Here is a 22,466-nt window from a genome sequence, read left to right as displayed (position 1 = left end):
AATGGGTGGTAGGAAATAAGTATGGGTGGATTAATTGAAGGATGGAGAGAAGGGGAGGAGGGAAGGATGAATGGCTGAGAGTAAGGGTAGGAGGGAAGGAAGAATGAAAGGATGGCGAGAAGGGAGGGAAGATGGATGGAGGGATGGAGAGATGACACAAGGGAGGATAGAAGGATGAATCGGTGAAAGGAAAGAAGTACGGGTGGATGAATGGAAGGATGGAGAGAAGACAGAAGGAGGGAGGGAGGAAGAAGAGAAGGAAGGATAGATGGACGGAGAGAATATAAAAGGGTTGAAAGAAGGAAGGGAGGAAGAAGAGATGGAAGGATAGATGGTTGAGAGGGAGGAAGGGAACAGAGGAAGAATGGATGGATAGATGGGTGGAGAGAAGGGCAGGAGGGAAAGAATGAAGGATGAATGGCTGAGACTAAGGGTAGGAGGGAAGGAAGAATGAAAGGATGAAGAGGACTGAAGATGGATGGAGGGATGGAGAGACGACAGAAGGAAGGATAGAAGGATGAATTGGTGGAAGGAAATAAGTATGGGTGGATGAATGGAAGGATGGAGAGAAGACAGAAGGATGGAGGGAGGAAGGAAGGAAGAAGAGAAGGAAGGATAGATGGACGGAGACAATATAAAAGGGTTGAAAGAAGGGAGGGGGGAAGAAAGAGATGGAAGGATAGATGGATGAGAGGGAGGAAGGCAACCAGGATAAATGGGGGGATAGATGGGTGGATTGAAGGAAGGATGAATGAATGGAAGAAAAAAACGATGGAGGTTGATTGATGGCAGAAAAGAAGGAAGTGGTGAATGATGGATGGGAAGGAAAGAGGGAAAGAAAGAATGTTGACAGGTCTCATGATTGTGGATGTGAAGTGGAACCACCTGTCGCTGCCTTGTAGCTTCTCTCTGTTCCAGGATTTAAAACTTAACACTTGAATGTTTCTAAGTCTCATGTTGTGATTCTCAGGAGTGTGACTCTGGTTCAGAGGTTTTCACTCGTCCAGTTTCACTCTGTTTCCTGTTTCAACTGTGTCATTGATCAGCTGTGATTGAATTCAGTGAAAATCTGCAGCGTGACATCACCTCCACACAACCCTGGACTCCCATTCACCCAGAGAGAGAGAGAGAGAGAGAGAGAGAAAAGACTCCCAGTGTGTTCTCTCTTCCTCTCTTCCTCTCTTCCCCCCCATCTGTGTGTACGTGTGTGTACGTGTGTGTACGTGTGTGTCGCCTCGAGGCCGTGACAGGAGGAGGATGGTGTGACCACATGCAGAGAGGATGGCAGAGACAGCATGGGCGCCCAACTCACACTCATCTCCATCTGCTGAACGATATCAAACACACACACACACACACACACACACACACAGACACACGTCTACACCGAGGGATCCGATTGGTCAGATGTTGTCATTCCAACTGTGCTCACTCTACTTATTTCCTAATGTCACAATTTCATGATGCCATCTTTTTATTATGGTAATTTTGCCTTGATTTACAGCAGGTTCAGTAAAAAAGGAAATGGTGAAGAAGTATCTATTATGTGTTGTTGTTCTTTATTGTGTTCTCTCCACGGAGGATTTGCTGAGTTAATCCCTTAGTTTGCATAGTTGAAGTTGTTCTTTGCATGAAGCTTGTTTACATGGATGCCGACAGACAAAAGTTTGCATGTGGGAAACATTTCATCACATCAATAGACATGTACTTCACTTTATTTTAGATTCTTTATTGAAGCGCTTCAACAGGAGTCATTTCAAATAAAACTCTGAAATTCGTATTAGACACACAGACTCAAATCAATTGAACACTTCTCATCTGTGTTCCCCTCGCTGGCGCTCACAGGAAGTTCTGCTTTAGTTGGTTATTTGATGATAAAAAAAACAGATGAAATGTCATGGTTGTCAGCTGAGACTGGCTCGTGATTGGTCGAGTGTTCGTATCTTCATTGGCCCAAGATGGCAGCGTTAGCGGCTTCATTTCTGGAGAGTGGACGGAGGTGGAGACACTTCATCTGTCTTTATATACAGGCTATGATATCAACATGTTAGCATGCCATTCTTTAGCTATATATGAAAGTTTTAAAGTTTTATAAAAATGTAAAAGACCATTAGCAAGCTTTAATTTTACAATATGTTGAACTACAAATGATCTCAGGCCCAAAGTCAATAATGACAGAAAGTAATGAAAACTAAATAATAAGCCAATATTTGAAGAATAAGCACCTGTACACTGTGAATAACGGCCTTCAGTCATAAATGCACGTATCAATAGCACCAGGGCTCCTTTCACATTACATTAAAGTGTTAGTGATGCAGGGTACAATCATGAAAGTTAAGTGATAACAGTACTTTTCCTCAGTTTAAAAAAAATGTATTCATTGCTGGACAATCTCTACAGATCTGTAAACTCTACCTCAGGTTCGAATGTTTCTCTGATCACAGAGTTTTTATGATTTGAACTTGAGGCAGCGCTAAAGAGCCGAGAGGAACCCCCCCAGTAGAACCATCTGAAGCAGCTGTAGGGACACAGGGGACCCGAGGGGACGCCCGGCCCCCCCCGCCAGGAGCCTGGCGTCCCTGGAGGCGGAGATGGTGCGGCTGAAGGTGGGGTGCACGTGTCTGAAGTTGTTCTGCAGGGGCGTCACCTGCTCTGCATCCTCCTCCGTGGAGAAGATCTGCGAGGTGAACTGAGCCAGCTGGGGGGGGGGGGGGGGGGGGGGGGGGGGATAACAAACACAGTATCACCCAGGAAGCCAAGTAGACCTTTACTAATGGAGAGTGTTTTGTGAGAGGACTTGAGATTTTCCTACTTGAGACCACGAGATGAAGACGGGGACTTCGTAGAGAGTCCACAGGACCACCTGGGAGCAGGGGGGGGTGGTGAGGCTGCCGGAGTAGCGGTAATACTGACTCATGTTGTGCTTCGGCAGGAGGCTCATCAGCGGGAACGGCTTGACTCTGGTCGTCTGGCCTTTAGAGGAAGGACACACAGCAGTAATGAGTGAAACGGTGACGCACAACACGAGCAGGTGTGTTTGTGTGTGTGTGTGTGTGTGTGTGTTTTCTCACCCTTATAAGCCACTGAGGACAGTTTCTGTGAAATGTGTCCAAAGTGCACATTCTCTGCATAAGCAACCTGCGAGAAAAGAAAGATATTGGGATGTGATTATACGGAAGTAAATGCAAAATGCTTGATTCTACAAAAGTAAAATTCACCAACTGACGTCAATGAAGAATCCCAGCACGGCCAGTCCCGTCGGATCATCCAGGGCCGCTGTGATATTGGGATGGATGGACTTCATGTTGACTATGTGCATCTGGTAATGAAGCGAAAGAAGAAGGTTGAGGAGCCTGCAGGAGCCTGAGGCAGCTCCTGTGCTCTGTGACACTGTGCAGCTGCCTACTGACCGTACTGTACCTCCATCGGGAATCTGCGTCTGTCCACCGTGTGCTCTGAGCCGTTGGTGGCCGGGCCTCCCCAGTGGAAGTGCAGCTGGATGGTGTGGTACACATCTGGAAGACCTCCACCGCTCACGGACATCCCACCGCCAACCTGCAGCACGACTGGGAGAAACCAGAGTCAAGTTGTCGCCAACACAAAACTCACAAAGAGACAATAACACACATGCACAGGAAAGTATCTGCAGTATATTCACCTGAGTGTCCGTCATTGTTCAGTGTCCAGTGGCCCGGCTGCGTCACATCGAAGCCCTCCAGGTGTAGAGGCCCCAGAGACGCATTCCTGGTGGTGTGCTGGTCCAGATTAATGGGAGAATGGTGCTCTTCAAGTAAAGGGTGACATGACGGGAACATGTCTCCCCAAGCGTAAGGATCTGAGGACGGAGGACAAACCACGTGAAGCACAGGACAGAAGAGGGACGAGTGGTCGAGTCCTGTCCCGTGGGGTCACAAGACAAATCTGATGGATCTCAAGATGATCAGAGGGTCAAAGTTCATTCTTTAACTCGTTTCCCAACAATTTCCCCAAAAGCTTCATTTAGTAGCTGCTCTGGAGCTTTTGACCATATCACCCATTCCTCCTCAGATGGATTGTTCCCTGTTGAACCACAGGCCTCTCATCCATGTGGGCTTAAAAACTGAGATTGAGATTGACCTCGGAAAAACCGTAGTTTACTCAATTCAGGTCCATTTATTTGCTCATCCGGAGCTTTCAACCATAACCCACCACATCACATAAAGCCCTGTAAACCAGATGCTCAGATTTCTTTGTCTTTCTTGCTCTTTGAGGAAAACTCGCTTAAAAAACACCTGCTGAGGAAGAACGTGTGCTCGGATCAAAAGCTCCAACAGCAGCTCAATGGACCTTGTTATGAAAAGAATACTTCTTCTGTCTCAAACTCCCCTTTTTCTGACTTTTTGCTTTAGACTTTTGCTTGAGTCTTGTTAAATGTTAAATATGAATCCCTCGCTGAGAGGCCCGTACCAGTTATTATTCAAATAACCAAACTGAGAGAAGGAAACCGCTCGATGATTTGCTCGCTACTCATAAGAAGTGAAACCTCTGTGTCTATATCAATGCTGCCTCATTCTAAAGGCTCACGAATCAAAAATAGTTGATTAACGTTTTCCGCAGACCAGTTGATTACCAGGTTGAATTTATGTTATCATGCCAGTAACAATAACAAAACCAGACTTTGTTGTTTAAATTAAAATAACAGTTGATGGGTCACTTACCACAGTCTGGCTGATTGTAGCAGTATTCATCTGCAACACAAAAACAGCTAAATGTCACTTTTTTCTCTACTTTAATTCAACAAGCTTGAATTGAACAAACATCAGAAACCTTGAACATAGTTTCCAGGCCCCTCACCAGAGTCCACGGAGGACAGCAGCACCGCGAGGAGAGCAGCGGTCCACATCTTCGTCCCGCAGCCGGAGGAGCAGACAGTATCTTGAGGTAGACTGAGGAGGAGCAGTGCAGGAGTCGCCTCTTAAATAAGGAGACGGAGGTGAAAGCTGAGTTTTTTTTATTTCCTCTGGCCCTGATCGCTGGACTGTGTCATTACCAGTCTAGTGGTCTTTTTTTTTCTGATCAACAGGCTCATTGATGCACACACACAGCTTCCCCCCTCCTCCTCCTTCTCCTCCTCCTTCTCCTCCTTGCCTCTGCCAGCATCGATGCCCAGCGACTGGTAACCAGACCCATTCATCTCATGGGAAAGTCGAGCTGAGATAGAAAGCAGCAGATCGTATGGATGGTTTTAGCGTCAGCGGTGACGGCCTGGATGGGAAAATCCACCTGATCATCTGTGAGCGTGTTTTAATGAGCTTTAGGCAGGTTGTCCTCTGTTAACCCTCATCACTGTCCAGCACAGTTTCAATGTAGTTTATTTGTTTATTGAATATCTGAGAGAAAAATGATAAAAAAAATATACAAAGATATTGTCTGATTAGGAAATTAGTTGTGTTAAAGAATTTTTAATCTTTTGTAGCTGAAATAACTGGGAAATAAAAAAGAAAACTTCATACAGAATTAATTATGTAGCTCAGGAAATAAAGATTAACTTCATTTATTTTATTCATGTCCCTTTATGTTATCTTCTATGTGTTTTACTGTGTTTTTACTCACTTTTCTACAAATTGTATTCCTGACATAGATCATCTCCTCTTTTTACCCATGAGTCTTTGGCTCAACTTCACTTTAATGTGCTAAATAAAGGAATCTGACTTGAAGTTCATGTCTAACTCTATCTCCTTGACTTTCAGAGGAAGTAGTTTAATGTGGTTTCTCTTCTCCACCGTCTGCTAAACTCGAACCCGGGTCTTGACTGAGCAGCTCAGCGATAAGTGTGTGTCAGCCCCCCCCCCATCCCGTCCCACTCGTAGACGATGGGATTCCGTCACTACTTGGCCCGAGTGAACAAAGCCTCTCTTCTCCGGCCACCTCGCTCTGCGGCGGGGTATCACCGCCTCGTGAGTCACGCGCTGCTCCGGATTCGCTTTCTTTAAATTATTCCAATCTCTTTGATTGCCTGTGGATTGGCTTTATCCGGGAAACCTCCATCCCAGTGCTGGATGACGGGGGATTTCCCCTTCGTCCCACCTTAATCCTCGTCTTCGTCTTCGTCAGTCAAAGGACTCACAGAGCAGCTAAATGTCGTGACCGATGAGGTGCGACAGACAGAGCGGTGTGTGTGTTCAAACCCACTGACGCATGAGACGTCCTTCATGGTGCAATTTATTTGGCATTTGATTAGATGTACATCTACCTCAGGAAAAAAAGAAATAAAAACACAAGCCCCTCCCACCTCCCCTCTGCAAATGAAGCATTTTTGTAAAATTTAAAATGCTAAAGAAATAAAAGACAGTAGCGATTTATCATATTTTACATAAAACATTTCAAAATCCAATAAAGTTAGTTCTCACTCCGCCATAGTCTCGCACAGGATCTACAGTGTAAATGCTGCTGTTCGGGTCGTGGACGCACACAGAGAAATTTAAACTAAATGCAGGAAGGTTTTGAACCGACTGCACAGGACACACACTTGCTGAGCTAAAAGTATATCCATCCAAAATGTTTTTAAATAATAATAAATCTAAAATAAAACATCTCTCAGCATGCCAGAGGATTAAAAACATGCAGCGCAGCTCAGAAACATTTCAACCAAACAAGCGTTGATGAGAAAATCAAAAAGATCCAGAGCAGTGCACCACCTCGTTTACACACATGCATGTTACGGACCCGACAATTCAGGAGATCTGGTTGGATGGAGAATCCACTGTGGATTGTCAATATGCTGAAAATAAAAGGGGGGGAAATAGCGCAAAAAAAAAAATGTCATAAAGAACATCCAAACAGGACAGATGTTGCACAGTCATTCATTCACAACTGTTTTGGTAAATGTCAGATCAAAAGTTGGATGCTGGTGGTCGTGGCTCGTCTGATCAAATCATCCTCGGGGGGGGTCAAATGATTGTCGTGGTAACCGGGGGTCAAACCTGTTCCAAGTTTACAGTTCACACTTTTCTTTTATTACAATTTTTTTTAAGTTTTTTTGCTGCAATCCCACTGAGAAACAAAAACAACAGACCCATCAACACCGAAACAGAAACGATTCACATCTACAGTCAGTGACGTCAGTGGCTGAAAAACAAGCTTGATAACAGATGTACTGAGAGATCTCACAAAAACACACACACACACACACTCACACACACACAGGCAGCATCCAAATGGGACAACTTACAAATCATCTTTCCAAATAAAAGAAGAAAAACTGATTTAATGGAGGGATGAGCTTCGTTACTGAACATGGTTCGTTTACACAACTACCCTGTGAAGAGTTGACAAAGTAACAACACTGCGTAATTCAACGACTTTACGATCATAATTTGTTATTTTAAATAAACTTTTTCTCCTCAAATTTAACTGATCATCACTTATCTGCACACTTGAAAAGCGCCACCGCGACCGTCCCACAATAAATCAATCAGGATTACAACTGTCAGTCATAAATAATCGTCAAAGAGAAACACAGATTCAGTATTTTTATCAGTTACTACAACATTCGCTGATACAGAACGCGTCGTGTCAGCTGAGAAGAAAACCTTACAGGGGGAAACTAATCGTACCTTCTTCTGGAGGTTTAACCTCTTCACTACAAAACATCTCTCGCTGCAAATATGAGCTATAAACCTGGAAGACGGCTTCATGTACCAGACTAATAAGAAAGTGTAAGGTCAGAAGGTGTGGACGAGCGAGTAGAAATCTTGTTCGGGGTCATGCTGCGACAGACGGGTTCTGATGGGAACAGGATTTTGCAGATGTTTAAATGACGCAAACAGAAAAAGCACGAGGAACAAAAGCTGGCTTCACCGTCCGTCTGTCATCGTTTCCCTGTCTTGTGCTGGACTAAAACACACAAGTATTACAAATCTGACAGACCTGAGGGGGGGGGGGGGGGTATTTACATCAGGGCGTCTCGACCACGCAGGTCAACTCTGAGATGTTTTCAAAAAGCTTTGCTCTGTCAACGTGGAGCCGTCTCAGATTGAAGGCATTGCTTTTCTTCTCTGTACAGAGACAGTTCTCTCTCTGCTGCCTCGGATGCTGGTGGGAAAAAAACTAAAACAAAGTCAGAAGTCCAACTGCACAATTTTCAGAATCAGGGCATCGATCCCGTCACCTTGAAGAGGACAGGCTGCTCCAGCTCCTGATTCGTCTGTACAGATAATCACGCTCCTCTGGGCCGTCAGCGTTTTAGATGAATGACACAACAACGTGCTGTGTCCTCTCCTGTGTGCAGGACGTCCTCACGACCTTCCTCCACCAGCAGGTAATGTCCGGGTGCAGCTGCCTGCCGCCCCTCCACGGTCCTATACCACGGTGCTGAGGGAGGTGCAGTCTGCAGGCATGGGGGCGGGGGCGTGGCCATCTGTCGGCGTGTCAGGCCCCACCAGGAGGGTGCTGCTATCTATGGAGTCCTCCCTCTCCTGTGTGGCCGGCGCCGAGCCCGGCATGGGGCAAGACGTGTCGGGAATATCTGCCGGCAGGCCGTCCACCATTGTGTTCATCTGGCTCGGCACCATGGACACCCTGCTGTGTCCTGAAAGAAACGACAAGGGGAGGAAATGAGAACTCTCGTTCTGAACACGGCGAGAAACATAAATAACGGGACGAGGATGTGCCGGGTTACCGAGGTCCACGTAGAGGAGGCTGCCCGGGTTGATGGAGGCCTCGTACGGGGGAGGGGGGTCATCGGGGTGCTGGATGTCAGGGTACTTGTAGGCTGCGTACGGGGGCGGAGGCTCCTGGAAATGAAACGCTCCTCCCTCTCCATCATCAGACAGATGCAGGGGAGTGAGGCCGGTGCCAAAGGCGTCCGGGCCGTAGTCAAAGCCGGGGACTCGTCTTCCGAGGTTAAAGTGGTGCACTGACAAAGAGAAACAACAGACAGAGACAGACGATCAACTGCTGCAATAAAATCGTCTCAAACTCATTAGAATGAGTGAGCCTCAATGCAAAACCTCATTCTTATCGAGAGGTGTGTGTGTTTGTGATAGTCCAACACTGATGCTTACAGTTTCCTCCAATCAGAGTCTCGATGCGTTCACGCCGTCGCTGCCGGAGTCTGTGCACCATGAAGAGCAGCAGGGAGAGGATGAGGAAGGACGAGATGCAGCTGACGATCAGTCTCATTCCACTGGCCATCGAGTCAAAGAGACTGTTTCCCTCTGAGGAGGAACGTGGGAGGAAAAGACAGACAAGATGATTATCATTATCTTAACCCTGAGGTTGATAAATGTTTACATTTCTCTCATTGTTAATGTATGAATATCAGAAATCAGTCTGAACACCTAATGTGTGTCCTGGATTCCACAAAACAAAGCTATTACTAGACAGTAGATTCCATTAATCTTCATTATTCTTGTTAAATTATTCAATTTATTTGAAAAAAAAGTTTTTTGGGCAATGCAGTCATGTGGTGTGCACCCTAAACCCCTTTTGTTTATCGAGTCACACCGTATTAAACTATTTAAAATATTATGGAGTAGAATTTGGAATCCAATGGTTTTGAGTCAAAGTTGCAGTAAATGAAATATAGTCGATTTGGGTGGAGCTCCATCTTGTGGGACCATGAGCCCTGAAGGTTCCATTAAACTGTTTTCATAGATTTAAAGATTCTTTGACAACCGCAACCAGGGACTAAACTCATGAGACAAGGTCCTGCCTGTGTGAACCAGCACCGCTCAGTGAGGCCACGAGGAGAGGGCCGTACCTGGGTCCAGGCAGGTGAACTTGCAGCACTCTTTAGGATCCTTGCGGAAGTGCTGGCAGCCCTGAGGCCGCTCGCACAGCGCGGCCACGCACATCTCCGGCTCGCCGTCGTGACACGTGCAGCTCAGACACGGGTCGTCCCCCTTGGGGGTGAAGTAGTAGCCCTCGTTTACGACATTCTCTTTTATATCCACACATGTTTGTCCTGTCAGGGAAAAATAACGTGAAGACAAATTAAAAAACCACATCACAAAAGATGATGAAATTTGACCCATCCGGCCTAAAAAGAAGACATGAGCACATACTCCTCTTGCAGAGGAAGGGGAACTTCTTGTAGCAGTTCTCGGCGTGCCAGCTGTGAAGGCCTCGTTCATTCATGCTTTTGATCTGAAAGCGCTGGAGTTGGGCACAGAAGACGTTTTCCTGGGTGGGAGACGCCTCCCCGAAACTGGTGAGACCCTCAGGTGGAAGAAACACCTGCATCGATCCTGTTGAGACCAAACACCAGAGATTTAAAGCATTACCAACACTAAAGTCAAGATTCAGAAATTAACATCTTACTCTGACAAGGCCCCAAAAATGTTGTATATACCTTTGTATGCTACCTCCCAGCGGCCCTCCAGGGAGTGGTTCTGATTGGTGATCACATACTGGTAGCCCACCCAAAACCTTAAAAACAAACAAAAAGAGTTACCACATTGTTTAACTTTACATTGTCAAAAGGTTTATTTTAGGGTTTGTGCACATGACAGTTTGAGTGATTTAATTGCAACCATTGGCCACTAGGTGGCCTACTAACAAAACAGAGCACTATCACTGACATAAGTACAATAGAAACGTTTAATCTTAAAATGCAGAGTGTTTTGGCAGCTTTTCATTGAGTAAAGAGAGACCAGGTTGAACAGTTTTTCCGAAATATCACAGAAACTGCAGAGCTTGTGGACATTTGACAGAATCATGAGAAACCATTTCTGGTCAATACACTGTATTTAAATAGCACTTTTCTGGTCTTCTGAGCCACTCAAAGCTCTTTACAGTACAAGTCCCATTCACACAGAACTTATATAGGCAGCACTTTTTTTTTTAAAATCGTACAGTATTCATACACTCCATCCTTTAAACAGGAGCAGTCGGGGATCTAACCACCAACCTTCTGGATAGTGGACGACCTCCTGTACCAAAGCCAAACATAACACATCTGATTATCTGGTAAAATCAATATATGAGGTAGATCCCAGAGTTTGATTCAACTGTAAAGGATCCAGAAAATCCAGCTTCTTCTGGAATGTGTGGAAGTCCTGGGGGGGGTTTTCACATCCTCTACGTTAGTTAAATCAGACTCTGTTTTGTTTTCGCCCTCAGTGTGATTTGTTTGGGCAAGTATGAACAAAGTGTTCCCACTCCGGTCACACCAGGATCCTTCAGAGGACATGCTCTCAGCCTGGCTGTGCGTAAACTCTGAAGCAGTTGGCTTGAGGTTGAAATGTGAGGCCGTATCAATCTGAACCAACCACCAGATGAGCTAATTCACTCCTGTACAGCTGTAGCCTGGTGCACTTTGCATTGTGGGTTGTGACGGACCACACTAAACTGTAGCTGTTGCATGGAATTAAAGACAGGAAGTACAGACACCTCGGAGCAATGAGGGGAAGTGCATGTTCTCGTATGGTTTTTGGTGATAGATGTGGTTTACAGACTCATCGGAGCAGAGCAAACTAAAAAGGTGTGAAAAAAAGGAAACACAAACTCACTTGCACTGGTCCTTGCGCTCGCAGACCTTGTCGTCAAAGTCCACCTCGATCTTTAGGATGAACTGCAGCTCCTCGTTGGTCACAAACGTGGCCAGCGAGCCGTTGACCTTCTGACAGGTGTCCACGGCCTGCCAGTAGTTCTCGTTCCGCAGGTACACTTTGTAACAGCTGGCGGTCTTCTCATAGTGGTGCCACCCGCTGGGGCATTTCTCTGTGGACCAGGGAGAACCTTAACCATTATGTTAATATATAATGAACTTAAAATTTAAAAAGGAGAGAGCAAAGTGAGATTCTTACTGTTGAAGCGCACAGGCTGAGCCACGCCAATGACGTCTTCCACCTGGTCATACCCGTTACCGAACCGGAACCTCTCCTCCTTTACAGCTGCAAGAGAATTACTTAGAGTCAACAAACGAGAACCAGTCATTTACTCAACTGGTCATCTGAGGGGGTTTTTCTATGCAGATTAGTTGGTGTTGTGCAATCTGTAAAAATCAGAGCCTGTCCGACCTCTCCTGTGTTCAAAGCTTTTTCATTTGTCTGAGTCCGATACGTTAACAGATAAAATGCCGATTGTTTCTGCACCAGCTCCGACTAAATCATGCTGGTGTTTGTTAAAAGTAATGAATATGTTCCAAGACTGTTTGGACAAATACTAGTCATCCTCTAAGTGCTTTTCTTGCAACTTTATTCGGGTTCTAATTTTCCAAACCAAGCAAAACAACGAATGTATTAAAAACAGCAATACCGTCAATTTGCAGTGAAGTAGGAGTTTTCACAACTTCTCATTTCTCAAACTAGGACGTGACCTGAACTGAAAACCTAGCTGTGAAAATTCTGAGAATCTATTTAAAACTAATTTCTAAAAAATATATGGTGTCTCATGTGTTAAGTCTTTAGACACTCTGCATCAGGGGTTAACCAAACACTTCCTCTTGTTACCTTATACGTCTGTTGGTCAGCTGTCAGCGGTACAGTTACTGGTGCATAGTAAATAACAGTTTCCTGGGTTTAGTTCTGTAGTTTGTGTGTTGACACGGTGAGGTTGACCAGTTTGTTCTGGTATTTCTCTGTGTCCGGCTGGATTTAGTGTGAAGGATTGCTGCTGTACCTAATTATCCAACAAAGAGCTAATCCCAAGAAAGGGCATTGATTTCAATTGTTGATTTAGCAGAGACTGCTCGATGAGGCGTATGTAAAACCCTTTTTTTTTTATTATTCAACTTCTCTATTAAAGCACAAATATGCTGCACAGGCAGAAAGACTATGCTCAGCTGCAGGATCTTTCAACGAATAATAATCAGCAGCAGATACAGAATAAACCATATCCGCATTAGGGCTAGAAAGGAAACAGAAGGACATTTCTGCTTCGGTGCTCAGTGCCGCTGGCGATGCTTTATTTCCTGTTTAATAAATGAGGCCTGTGTGAAACCTCCCTCAGTGTACAGTGTTGTTGACAGGCCTACAGCATCTCAGACTCCGTGTGTACAGCTGTATGGGGGTCACATGCTGGACTCAATCCTTTTCAATAATTCCCATTATGCAGTCAGAGATCTGGGGATAAGGTCTCTGGGTTTAGGAGAAAACAATAGGATTCCGGTCAAAGGCTTAGCACTGCATTATCTATGCAGCATCGAAGAGATCAACCGACACTAAACTAAAACACTGACACATGTGTAGCCACTAAAAACTCCACTCTCCATCCCTCTGCCATCTGAGGCGGGCGGTCCACGGCAGCTAATCTTTGTGATTCACTGTGGTGGATTACAAAGACCTTTTTCCGACCTGCAGATTTAACACTAAGTCTGAACTACTTTGTAAAAGCAAACCAGCTGGACTGAGCTGTGTTTGGGTTTTTTATTACAAACACATATGAAAGTAACTGGAAAAGGCACAGATCTTCAAAAAGTCCCAAAAGATATCAGTTCCCTAAATACGTCTGATTTCTTATAAAGATCCGATCTCATTATGTCAAAGAAATATTCCTGAATCGGCCGCGTTATCCGAGTTCTCCACTAAGTTTGAGGAAAAACTGTCAGTTCGTAGTTTTGGCTTAATCCAACGCGCCAGACAGACGGGGGTGCAAACATGACCTCCTTGGCAGAGGTCCTGCAGTTCAGTCATGAATGCATCTGCACTCACACTGTAGGTTAGTTGTTCATATCTGGTCGACAACATGCACGACAGATCACCTTTGACTACCGCTTGATTATATCAAAGTGCAATTTAAATGTAATCTGGGTGAATCCTCACTCATATACACGTATATAGAGCAGCTCAGTTGTGATGCAATCGTCCAAATGGGGAAATAGTCATGTGTGTTGCTTTTCTTTGCAGAAATCAATCATGGTGTGGGTGTTGGATAACACACTGGGTGTAAAAGGGCTTAAAATCGAGCTCTACTCACGGGGACAGTCCATCTCGTCACTCTTGTCGTCGCATGCTGTCCAGCCGTCGCACTGCCAGGACATTGGGATACACTGCATCTTCCCACTGCGGCAGGCAAACTGCCCGGGGCTGCAGCGCTGCTCTGAAACACAACAGGAGATTGAGAGGTCAAACCTGCGACTGAGGCATCTTTCAAACAAGAGAAAACCGTCTAACGTCCAGCAGAGGACTGAAAGAGGACACATGAGCTTTCATGTCATATAAAAAAACAAGAGATCTCAGAGGATGATGATGTGAAAATTTGGGGTATGAAAGAAATTAAGAGTTTGATGGTGAGAAGGTGCAAATTAAGGGAATATGAGTCAAATAGAACCATTACTTCTATTATTATAGTATTACTGCAGCCAGTGACTCTGAATGCTTCAGTGTACATTACATATATAGAAATCAATATTTTGACAAAGCAATGAAGGATAAATATAGATAACTGTTAGAAATTAAAAGGGGATCATGCCAATGAGGAAATTCCACACCAGTCGGTCACTGAATAGTTTTAATTTGGTTCAGACCCCTTGATCATTTCTGAGTAATTCAATATATAGAATAAATGAGACCACAGAGAATAAAACATGACCTCTGTGAGTTAGTCTTTAAATAACCCTTCAGTAATGAGGGCAACTGGAAAGAGGCAGCTTCAGACCTACAGCAAAAACATACTTAACCACATGTACAGGCTTATTGTCTGTTTATATCCCTCAGGCAACATTTTGAGCTAAGTGAGTCTTCATGTCCTATGAGACGAACGTAAGCAATTCCTCTGCATCAGAGCAAACTGTGTTAAACTTTATTCATGTGATGAACAAACCAGTCTCTTATGTATCACGGGAGGGGCAAATGATCTCATGTCTAAAGAGATCAATGTGAAAAACTATGATTACTACTTTAAAATTACAGTTTTTCTAAACCCTATATCAAGAAATGATCAGCCGGAGTCAGAACTCAAGCACAAACAAATCCAGATTTGAATTTCTTTTGGGGAAAACTTTTCATCTAAAAGAGCTTTAAGGACAAAAAAAGGGTCAAACTAAGAAGCTGCTGATATATTCAAACAAAAAAGCTCAGACAGCTACTACACTAGAAGACACACAGCTTTCTTACCTGACAATAATCTTGCCAGAGCTAGCCGTGGACCTGAAACAAATAAAAACAATAGTGACTATTCTGTCAAGTGTCTTTGACTTTGAGGAAGTTTCCATTTCACTTCTCGCCAAAGCCAGTGTGATTTAAAAAGCAGACGATGCTCAACTTGTTTGTGCTGCTGTCTATGTTGACTATAAGGAAATCTATTATTTATAGTGTCGACAACCCTGGTATTAGTGATTTCCCCTGGTGCTCCCCCAGCGGTGTGTACATGAGACCATCTGCTCTTGGATAACGGTGGTCATGTGGACCCACAGTGGAGCTGGACCACCCACTCCCCTGGCAAATATGGCAACGCTATTTTTACTTAGGAATAAAAAGCAGCTTCGCACTATTTCAAGACTGTGACTATTGTTCCACCTGTGTACCCACCACCTGAGCCGACGGTAAACATAAAAAGATTTACAATGAGCCCACAGAGCAGTCGCGAAACTTACTCTAAGTTTGAAGATAGTCGACCTGCTCTCTATTTATACTCGAGCTTGATATTAGCTTTGGGAATGCACTGACAAACTCATTCTATTTCAAATCAGACTTCATTGAAAGTTTTCCCATTGTTACATTTACAGCCTCACCATTATGGATTTTTGGGGCCGTTGCTGATACCGACATTAGAGAGTTAAATAAATTATAATTCCATTATGCTCTTCCTGCAAAATGCAGCCTCGCCAATAAAACCGTTTTAACAATTTCTCACGGAGCCGATACACAAGAAGATGAAAGGACTGTTCAGACCTTCTAAGGATAAATAGCATGAACTATAATTTCAAAAACACAAGATGTTCTTTTTATGCCCTAGTTAGTACTACTACGAAAGTCACAGACCTCACATTACCAAGTTGTACTGACTTTATGTTGCTCATCTTCCTGTATGTAGACATATGACTCTAGTTATTGTGTCATTCATAAGCCAATGCAAAAATTATCTATAAACGATGAGGTGAAAACACTTAAAGTGAACCCATCCTTTATCGTGGTCCTTAACTGACATCGTCTCCACTCTGTCAAAAGGTGTTTGAAAAGCTCTCACACACAGCAGACGCCGCCCCGCCGTACTTAAGACTAAGTGGATTGAGACGCATTACAGACCTGTGTCAGTCTCCTGGGACCCCAGCGGCCTGAATGTGTGTCAGGTTGATGGATACCATTAGAGACCACGTATCCCAAATGCATTAGAGAAGATTTGTTAGTGATTTAAATTATTCATATTTAGACTAAACAAATGTATGTTGACAAGAGGAGGTGAGGAGGCAGGATTCAACGATGTGCGCACGGCCGCCAGCTTAGTTTTTTAATAATACGAGTTGTTACGTCGCTATTTCAGCACATTGGGAACTATCCAGATAACAGAAACCAAATCTAGCTGCGTAATGCGGCTTGGAAATGTGACTAACTCTTGTTGAGCCTCATCAACATGTGTTCATGACCAGAAAAAACACTTCATCAGTATTCATGCTTTCTGTGCTCGTCTGATATCTGCTGCTGCAGGAGAATCCACAAGCTCCTCTTCCCCTCTCTGTTTGGTGGTGATTTCCCTGCACATATTCAATATTTAATAAGGTTATTAGTTCGTCTTTTTTTGGTTTTGAAGACCATTTGGCAAATGGTTAACGTCATATATCACAGATTACTGCTGAACACACTGTAACTATACACTAGGAAGATGGACGACATGACTGTTCCCAATAAGTAAAGCCAAAGCATCTTAACTCCCCACCTGGTGGCCGGCTGCAGTATAGGCCTTAATCTCTGCCTCCTCCGTGTTAGTGGATTCTTTAATGGGAGGAAGTGGGGATGCATCGTTCATCTTTATAAACACTTATGTACCTGCCTGTGTATCACACTATTATAAGCTAATTAATGTCAACAAGGCTGTTATGAATTTGAGATTTGAAATGAGGTTGAGAATAACGAAGAGGAAGCAGGATACAATTATTGTCCATTTCTCTCACAAGCCTTGGATTTTGTCATGTCGAGTATACAAAAGAGTGAACGCTCGCTACTCTTTGAAAAGTGAGTCTCTGCAGCTCTTACATAAATCAACAGAAAAATACCATAATGACTATGAAAGCGCTTTTACTCAGTCATACTGAAAAGCAAGGGTTATGGTAAAGTGTCCTTGTGCACACGTTGTTTCATCTCCAGCCTCTAATGAATCACATCAGCTCTGAGGCTCACTGGTAAAAGCACTGAGTGGGTACAGGCATTCATGTCCATTTCATTATACTAGCCCACATTTAAAACAAGTATTTCTCTCTGGTCTGTGTGGATAGAAACAGAGCAGATCCTTCAGATGAGCCAAACTGTTAGGTTTGCAAAAGAAAATTGACAAAAGAATGCTGGGCAACATCTTGAACTGGTCTGCAAGAAGATGAAAGTATATTTTAATGTTTCCTGTTTTGCACTGAAAGCACTTTCATTTCCCATTAGAACGCATGTTCCATCAAACGCTCTAAAATACAGAGCTTTACCACTGAGGTTCTCCATTTTAAAAGAAAAGCTGACAAGGGTTACTTTCAACTTAATTTACACATCTAGTGTGTTCCAGTGAGGTGGATCTTTACTGACGTATATCATAAAATACCCAAATGTATCGTTGCCCTGAGTTCAATATTTCTGCACCGTGGAACTTTCTGTATTCTCAACATGAACTTTTTCTTGCTCAACAACAGTGGACAGCAGCAGGAGCAGAGCGTTGCAAAACATTTCAGATGTGAGGGGGAGAAAGTCTTGTTCTCGAGCCAGAGCTGTGTGGAAGGTCAGGGCCGTCTCACAGCCGACGGCAGCAGGAAATAACTCGTATGTCTTCATCTAACATCTCACTACTCATAGAGGTCAAGGGGAACTAAGACAAGTCAATTCAAGGATTCTAGATTTGATCTTACATTTTTTAAGATAATTAGCTATATAAAACATTAACCATTCTAATGTGGGTCACTTTGTCTGTATTCCAAACAATGACCTACTTTATGATGCAAGCGTGTATAAAGGGCTCTTAACTCAGCCAATGGGCACATCTCTGTTGCTCTGAATCAATTATCTGCAGACAACCGCTTAATAAGTTGCCCTGAGCAAAACCTATGTTCCTACTGGTTATCAATAAACTTGCATTTCCCCAAGTTCATAAAATAGTTAGCATGCTGGCTAAAAAGACATTAGTTTCATACATGAACTTTACCAGAAACAGACAAATGACAAAGCGTATAGTAGACTGATGAAAGGTTTTCTACATTTGGGTCATTGCAAGTTAATTGTCATTTGTGACTGTTGTTTCATCAGCTGACTGGTTGTTGACAGATGATGCCTGCCAAAAGTTCAACCGCGGCCAACGTTTTCTGTGCAGAACAAATAGTGACAAATAAGCTGCCAGGGCAACACGACCCCACACACAATAAACAAAGTTCAGCTGACTTGTTGCTCACATTTATGGCCAAGTAAACACAAAGGGAAAGAGGTCAGTCTCAACAAGATGCACTATCACTGGACTCTGATAACGTTGCCTGATTTGATAATCGTTTTATAAAAATATATTCGCTGATGTTGTCTCTCTTGTCCTTAAAATCTGCATTTAAAGTAGGTCGGGCTTTGAGAAGCTTTGTACAGTTTCATCTTCGGGTCGACGGCCCACCTGACACAGTGTCTTTGTAACATCAGAGTCAATTGAAGTAGCAAGGATCCAATAATGTTGCCTGGCTGACTGGCAAGCATCTAAACCTGGTTGAACAAGACTGAAGGCTTCTTACAGATCTTTAAAAGCAATTTGGAAGTGTGATATCTATGCCCACTGTCAAGAAAAGCTCAAATAAAACCGTAACCTTTGAGAGCAAGTCATCCTGCTTCAGTAACCTGCCGTGGAACCAGTGTGGAAACCAGGTAAGTGGATGCTAAACTGTCAGATTCTGACATTTTGTGAAATAAGAGGAGAAATCTTTCATGCTCACACCTGCATAATTGTTTCCATTGAATTATGTTGGAAGAAACAGGATTATTCCTTTTCTGGACGTCCAACGGGAAGTATGTACATGATGTGCACCAGCATGCTCTGCAAAAACACACCCTTTCTCACAGAGGAGCCTGTGCAAGTAAATAGATATCCTCCTGCTGAAATCCTGGGATGAAGGCCACATCGCAACCAAAACAATAAGGAGGGATTTCACACGATGAAGAAACCCAGGCAACACACAACCACAGATAACTGTCACAATAAAAATTATGGTCTTGAGATCCCTCTTGGAGATAAGAGGATGTAGCCTTTGAAAAGATAAATAACCACAGTTGACTTATCTTTGTTATCGGACGCAAATTAACCACAATGAGCCTCATAACAAGAAGTTAACATGTGCACAAAAAACCCAACTCTACACAAAAAGAAGCATGGAGTTTTTTTATTTGTAGTTTGTGTTCTAGGCAGGATGTTTCACCTGCTTACTGACCCAAATAACAATATTTTTTTCCAAAGGCTGAGCTGATAACAGTTCATAATCTATACAAGTGCCAGAATCCCAAGGCCAGGAGGAGATCACAACATGCCCAAGCCAAGTGACCTGCCAGTTCGGTTCATAAAAACACTGGCATCTTGGATACACGTGCACCAAGTATTTCCTTATGAGGGTTTGCTTTAATGGTTTTCTTAAGTCATGTATTGTGGCTGAAGCAATTTGCACTTCTTATCCTATATTACGACCCAAAGCCTCTTCCTGGGAAGTCATGGCTGATGCATTAGTTTATCACTGTGATGGGTTTTAGCCGTGCAGCTGCAGGGTAGAGTGAATGAGAGCCAGGTTTAGTGATGCAGGAGGAAGAATCTCTCGCAGGCATTTCAAATTATAGATTCACGGCTGAAGCGCAGAGACGAAGGAGGGATGTTGTGGAGGGTAAATCGAATCCTTTCATTCAAAGGAGTGAAGACACCAATTAACCCAGCAAGGAAAAAGAAGACTGTTTTAAGAAGAAGAAGAAGAAGTACCATCATACATGATTACCCTACATGGGGGTGTGAAGTGATGAAAGGGAAGGAGTAGAGTTAGTACATTAGCAGATGGCGATGATGCCCCTCCAGTCGTCAAATAAATAGAAAAATTAAGAATAAGAGGTGTCAACTAGTTAATTATTAAGAGGCTGATGTGATCTTTCTGAGAATAAAGTTGCTGTGTGGACTGTGCATCAAGTCTTTTGTCGTTTCATGAGTCACCTTTTAATTGTGTTGTATCTGCAGCACGTTGCACCAGCGACCTGACATTTCATCCCAAGATGCGACACAATCGTTCTCGATCTATCTACTTAGAAGTTACAAGAATTATGATCCAGAGCCTCTCCATGGGAGGTCTCTGATGCTGTTGCATTAGTGTGTCGGTTGTGTTTCGAATGTGCAGCTGCAGGATTCAGTGAATGCGAGTCAGGCTTAGTGGAGGAAGAAGAATCTCTGACATGCATTTAAAAGGACAGATTCACGGCTGAAGCGGAGACTGAGCAGGGATGTTGTGGAGGGTAAACAAATCCTTTGACTAAAAGGATTTTCTCACTAACCCACAAATAAACCGGACAAAGAAGAATTGATTGCACCGGTGACATGTGACTTTTCATCCTAAAATACAATACAATCACTCTTGATCTGGCAACTTAGAAGGATTGAGTGAATGCGAGTCAGGCTTAGTGGAGGAAGAATCCCTGACATGCATTTAAAATGACAGATTCACAGCTGAAGCGGAGAGACGGAGGAGGGATGTAAACAAATCCTTTGATTCCAAAGGAACGAAGACAACAATCTCGAATGAGTTGAGAAAGGGTTGAAACCAGCTTCTTGTTATAAAGAAAGAAGCAATGGTGGATGGGATTTTTCTGAGAATAAAGTGGCTGTGTGGACTGTGCATTGAAGTCATTGAGTGACTTGTGATTCAATGATTGCCAAATTGTGGTTTTAGTTGACCTGCTCTTACTAAACCCCCCTCCGCCTCTGTGCCAACGCACTGCCCGACAACAGCAGCACAGCGGCGGCACGAGCCCCCACTGGAGCCCGTGGATTCCTCCAGCAGGCCGCTCCGCCCGAACCCCTCAGCTGTAATCTGTTTATCCCTCTCTCCACAGCGGCAGCCCGCGGGTAGCGTGCGGGGAGCAGGAGCGACATAGACGGCCTTACCTGTCCGTGGTGGGTCCGTTAGCGTGAGGACGAAGAGGAGAGAGAAGAGGACGAAACTGCTGCTGTCAGCCTTCGGCAACATTTATCCTCCATTCATAGTAGCTCCTCTATCCAGAAATGGGAAAACATAGACCGAGGATCTGCACCGTCGTCGCCTCCTCCCACCTTCCACCTCCGGAACTATTACGTTAGACGCTTCACGCTGCTTTCACCCATCTTCCTTTTTATGCGTTCGAGGCGGCGGCAAACGGAGGAAGAGGGCGTTCGTGGAGCATCGTGACGGAGACGGGTCGAGGCTTTTCCGGGGCCGAGGAGCTGACGTTAGCTTCGCTGGCGCCGCCGTTAACGTCGTCCTCCTTCGAACGCTGCTCGGTGCGGAGCGGCGCTGATCCAAGATGGCTGCGGCCTCCTCATCACAACAATCCCAAACATGCAGCACACAGGGGGCAGCTGGAGGAGCTGCCGGGGCGGAGTCAGCGGATTAGACCCGGAGAGACACACGATCACCAGTGTGTGTCTGTGTGTGCGAGTGTTTGATGCATTCATCCCAAAATACTATCACAACTTCCTTTAGTAAAAGTATATGTTAATCAATTGATAATACAAGTTTCGGAAGCAAAAAAAAGTTCAGTAGCAAAACAAAAGAGTCCTTAAAAAAAATTGAGAAAACACTAAACAATTTTAAACAAAAATTAAAAATTTAAATTAAGTTTAATTAAATTAAATTAAATTAATCCTGCGCCTTAATTTAAGGACTCGTTTGTTTTGCTTCCGTAACTTGTATTATCAATTGAATAACATACTTTTACTAAATGAAGATGTGGTGATGTTCTGTGCTCAGGTCCTGTTACTTTGAAGCTTTATATGATCTTAAATTCATTTGTTTATGTGAACCTGATAGCTGAATGGTTATATATGAGCTCTGGTTTCTATTATTGTTATGTTGTTTGTTTTTTAACATGATCCTGAACCATCCACCACCATCCATAAACAGCTTGATTAAAAGATCATTATAATTATTAGTATTAGATGGTGGTTTTTACATGACCCTGAATCATCCACATTAGCTAAGCATCGATTTTATTCCCAGAAAATCCTACCAATTTAAATTAAGTGTATCTGGTTAATTTGAAATCACTGGAAAGCTTTTATACACAATCAGATACATATGCAGATTCACTAATATGCAACTATTTAAGTGGCTGTACTTTGTTATCCCTCTGGAGACACTCAGTGCTGTTTGACCCAGG

General features: G+C 43.8%; 2 protein-coding genes across 5 annotated transcripts; both read right to left on the bottom strand.

The window, feature by feature from the left end:
- Positions 1-1,713: 1,713 nt before the first annotated feature.
- Positions 1,714-5,858, bottom strand: car15 (carbonic anhydrase 15). Its single transcript, XM_053410712.1, has 8 exons — positions 4,834-5,858; positions 4,698-4,727; positions 3,659-3,835; positions 3,421-3,566; positions 3,227-3,319; positions 3,072-3,138; positions 2,813-2,973; positions 1,714-2,698 (listed from the first exon to the last, which is right to left on the bottom strand). The coding sequence occupies exons 1-8, from the start codon at positions 4,880-4,882 to the stop codon at positions 2,474-2,476; spliced, it is 948 nt and encodes a 315-aa protein (XP_053266687.1). The 5' UTR covers positions 4,883-5,858; the 3' UTR covers positions 1,714-2,473.
- A 330-nt stretch (positions 5,859-6,188) lies between these two features.
- On the bottom strand, positions 6,189-21,627 carry dgcr2 (DiGeorge syndrome critical region gene 2). Of its 4 annotated transcripts, none has more exons than XM_053410708.1 (11): positions 21,217-21,627; positions 15,039-15,071; positions 13,900-14,022; positions 11,790-11,876; positions 11,493-11,721; positions 10,334-10,410; positions 10,047-10,229; positions 9,743-9,946; positions 9,045-9,197; positions 8,660-8,896; positions 6,189-8,569 (listed from the first exon to the last, which is right to left on the bottom strand). In XM_053410708.1, the coding sequence occupies exons 1-11, from the start codon at positions 21,296-21,298 to the stop codon at positions 8,340-8,342; spliced, it is 1,638 nt and encodes a 545-aa protein (XP_053266683.1). In that variant the 5' UTR covers positions 21,299-21,627; the 3' UTR covers positions 6,189-8,339. The 4 variants fall into 4 exon arrangements, with proteins under 4 accessions (XP_053266683.1, XP_053266684.1, XP_053266685.1 ...); XM_053410709.1 differs by having other exon boundaries at positions 11,493-11,703; XM_053410710.1 differs by lacking the exon at positions 15,039-15,071.
- Between the last annotated feature and the right edge of the window lie 839 nt (positions 21,628-22,466).

Source organism: Pleuronectes platessa, chromosome 19, assembly GCF_947347685.1.
Source record: "Pleuronectes platessa chromosome 19, fPlePla1.1, whole genome shotgun sequence".
Lineage (NCBI taxonomy): Eukaryota > Metazoa > Chordata > Actinopteri > Pleuronectiformes > Pleuronectidae > Pleuronectes > Pleuronectes platessa.
Note: the sequence above shows the minus strand (reverse complement) of the source record. Positions and strands in the feature narration are given on the sequence as shown.

Bases quoted from the DNA above. Each gene is read 5' to 3' on its own strand.
- car15 (XM_053410712.1), bottom strand. From the start codon at position 4,882: ATGTGGACCGCTGCTCTCCTCGCGGTGCTGCTGTCCTCCGTGGACTCT. The intron at 3,567-3,658 runs GTGAATATACTG...GGTTTCTCCCAG, and splicing joins GAACAATGACGGACACTCAG to TCGTGCTGCAGGTTGGCGGT. The intron at 2,974-3,071 runs GTGAGAAAACAC...CTTCCTCTAAAG, and splicing joins GTCCTCAGTGGCTTATAAGG to GCCAGACGACCAGAGTCAAG.
- dgcr2 (XM_053410708.1), bottom strand. From the start codon at position 21,298: ATGTTGCCGAAGGCTGACAGCAGCAGTTTCGTCCTCTTCTCTCTCCTC. The intron at 10,230-10,333 runs GTATATACAACA...TGGTCTCAACAG, and splicing joins CTGGGAGGTAGCATACAAAG to GATCGATGCAGGTGTTTCTT. The intron at 9,198-9,742 runs GTACGGCCCTCT...GTTCCTCCTCAG, and splicing joins GTTCACCTGCCTGGACCCAG to AGGGAAACAGTCTCTTTGAC.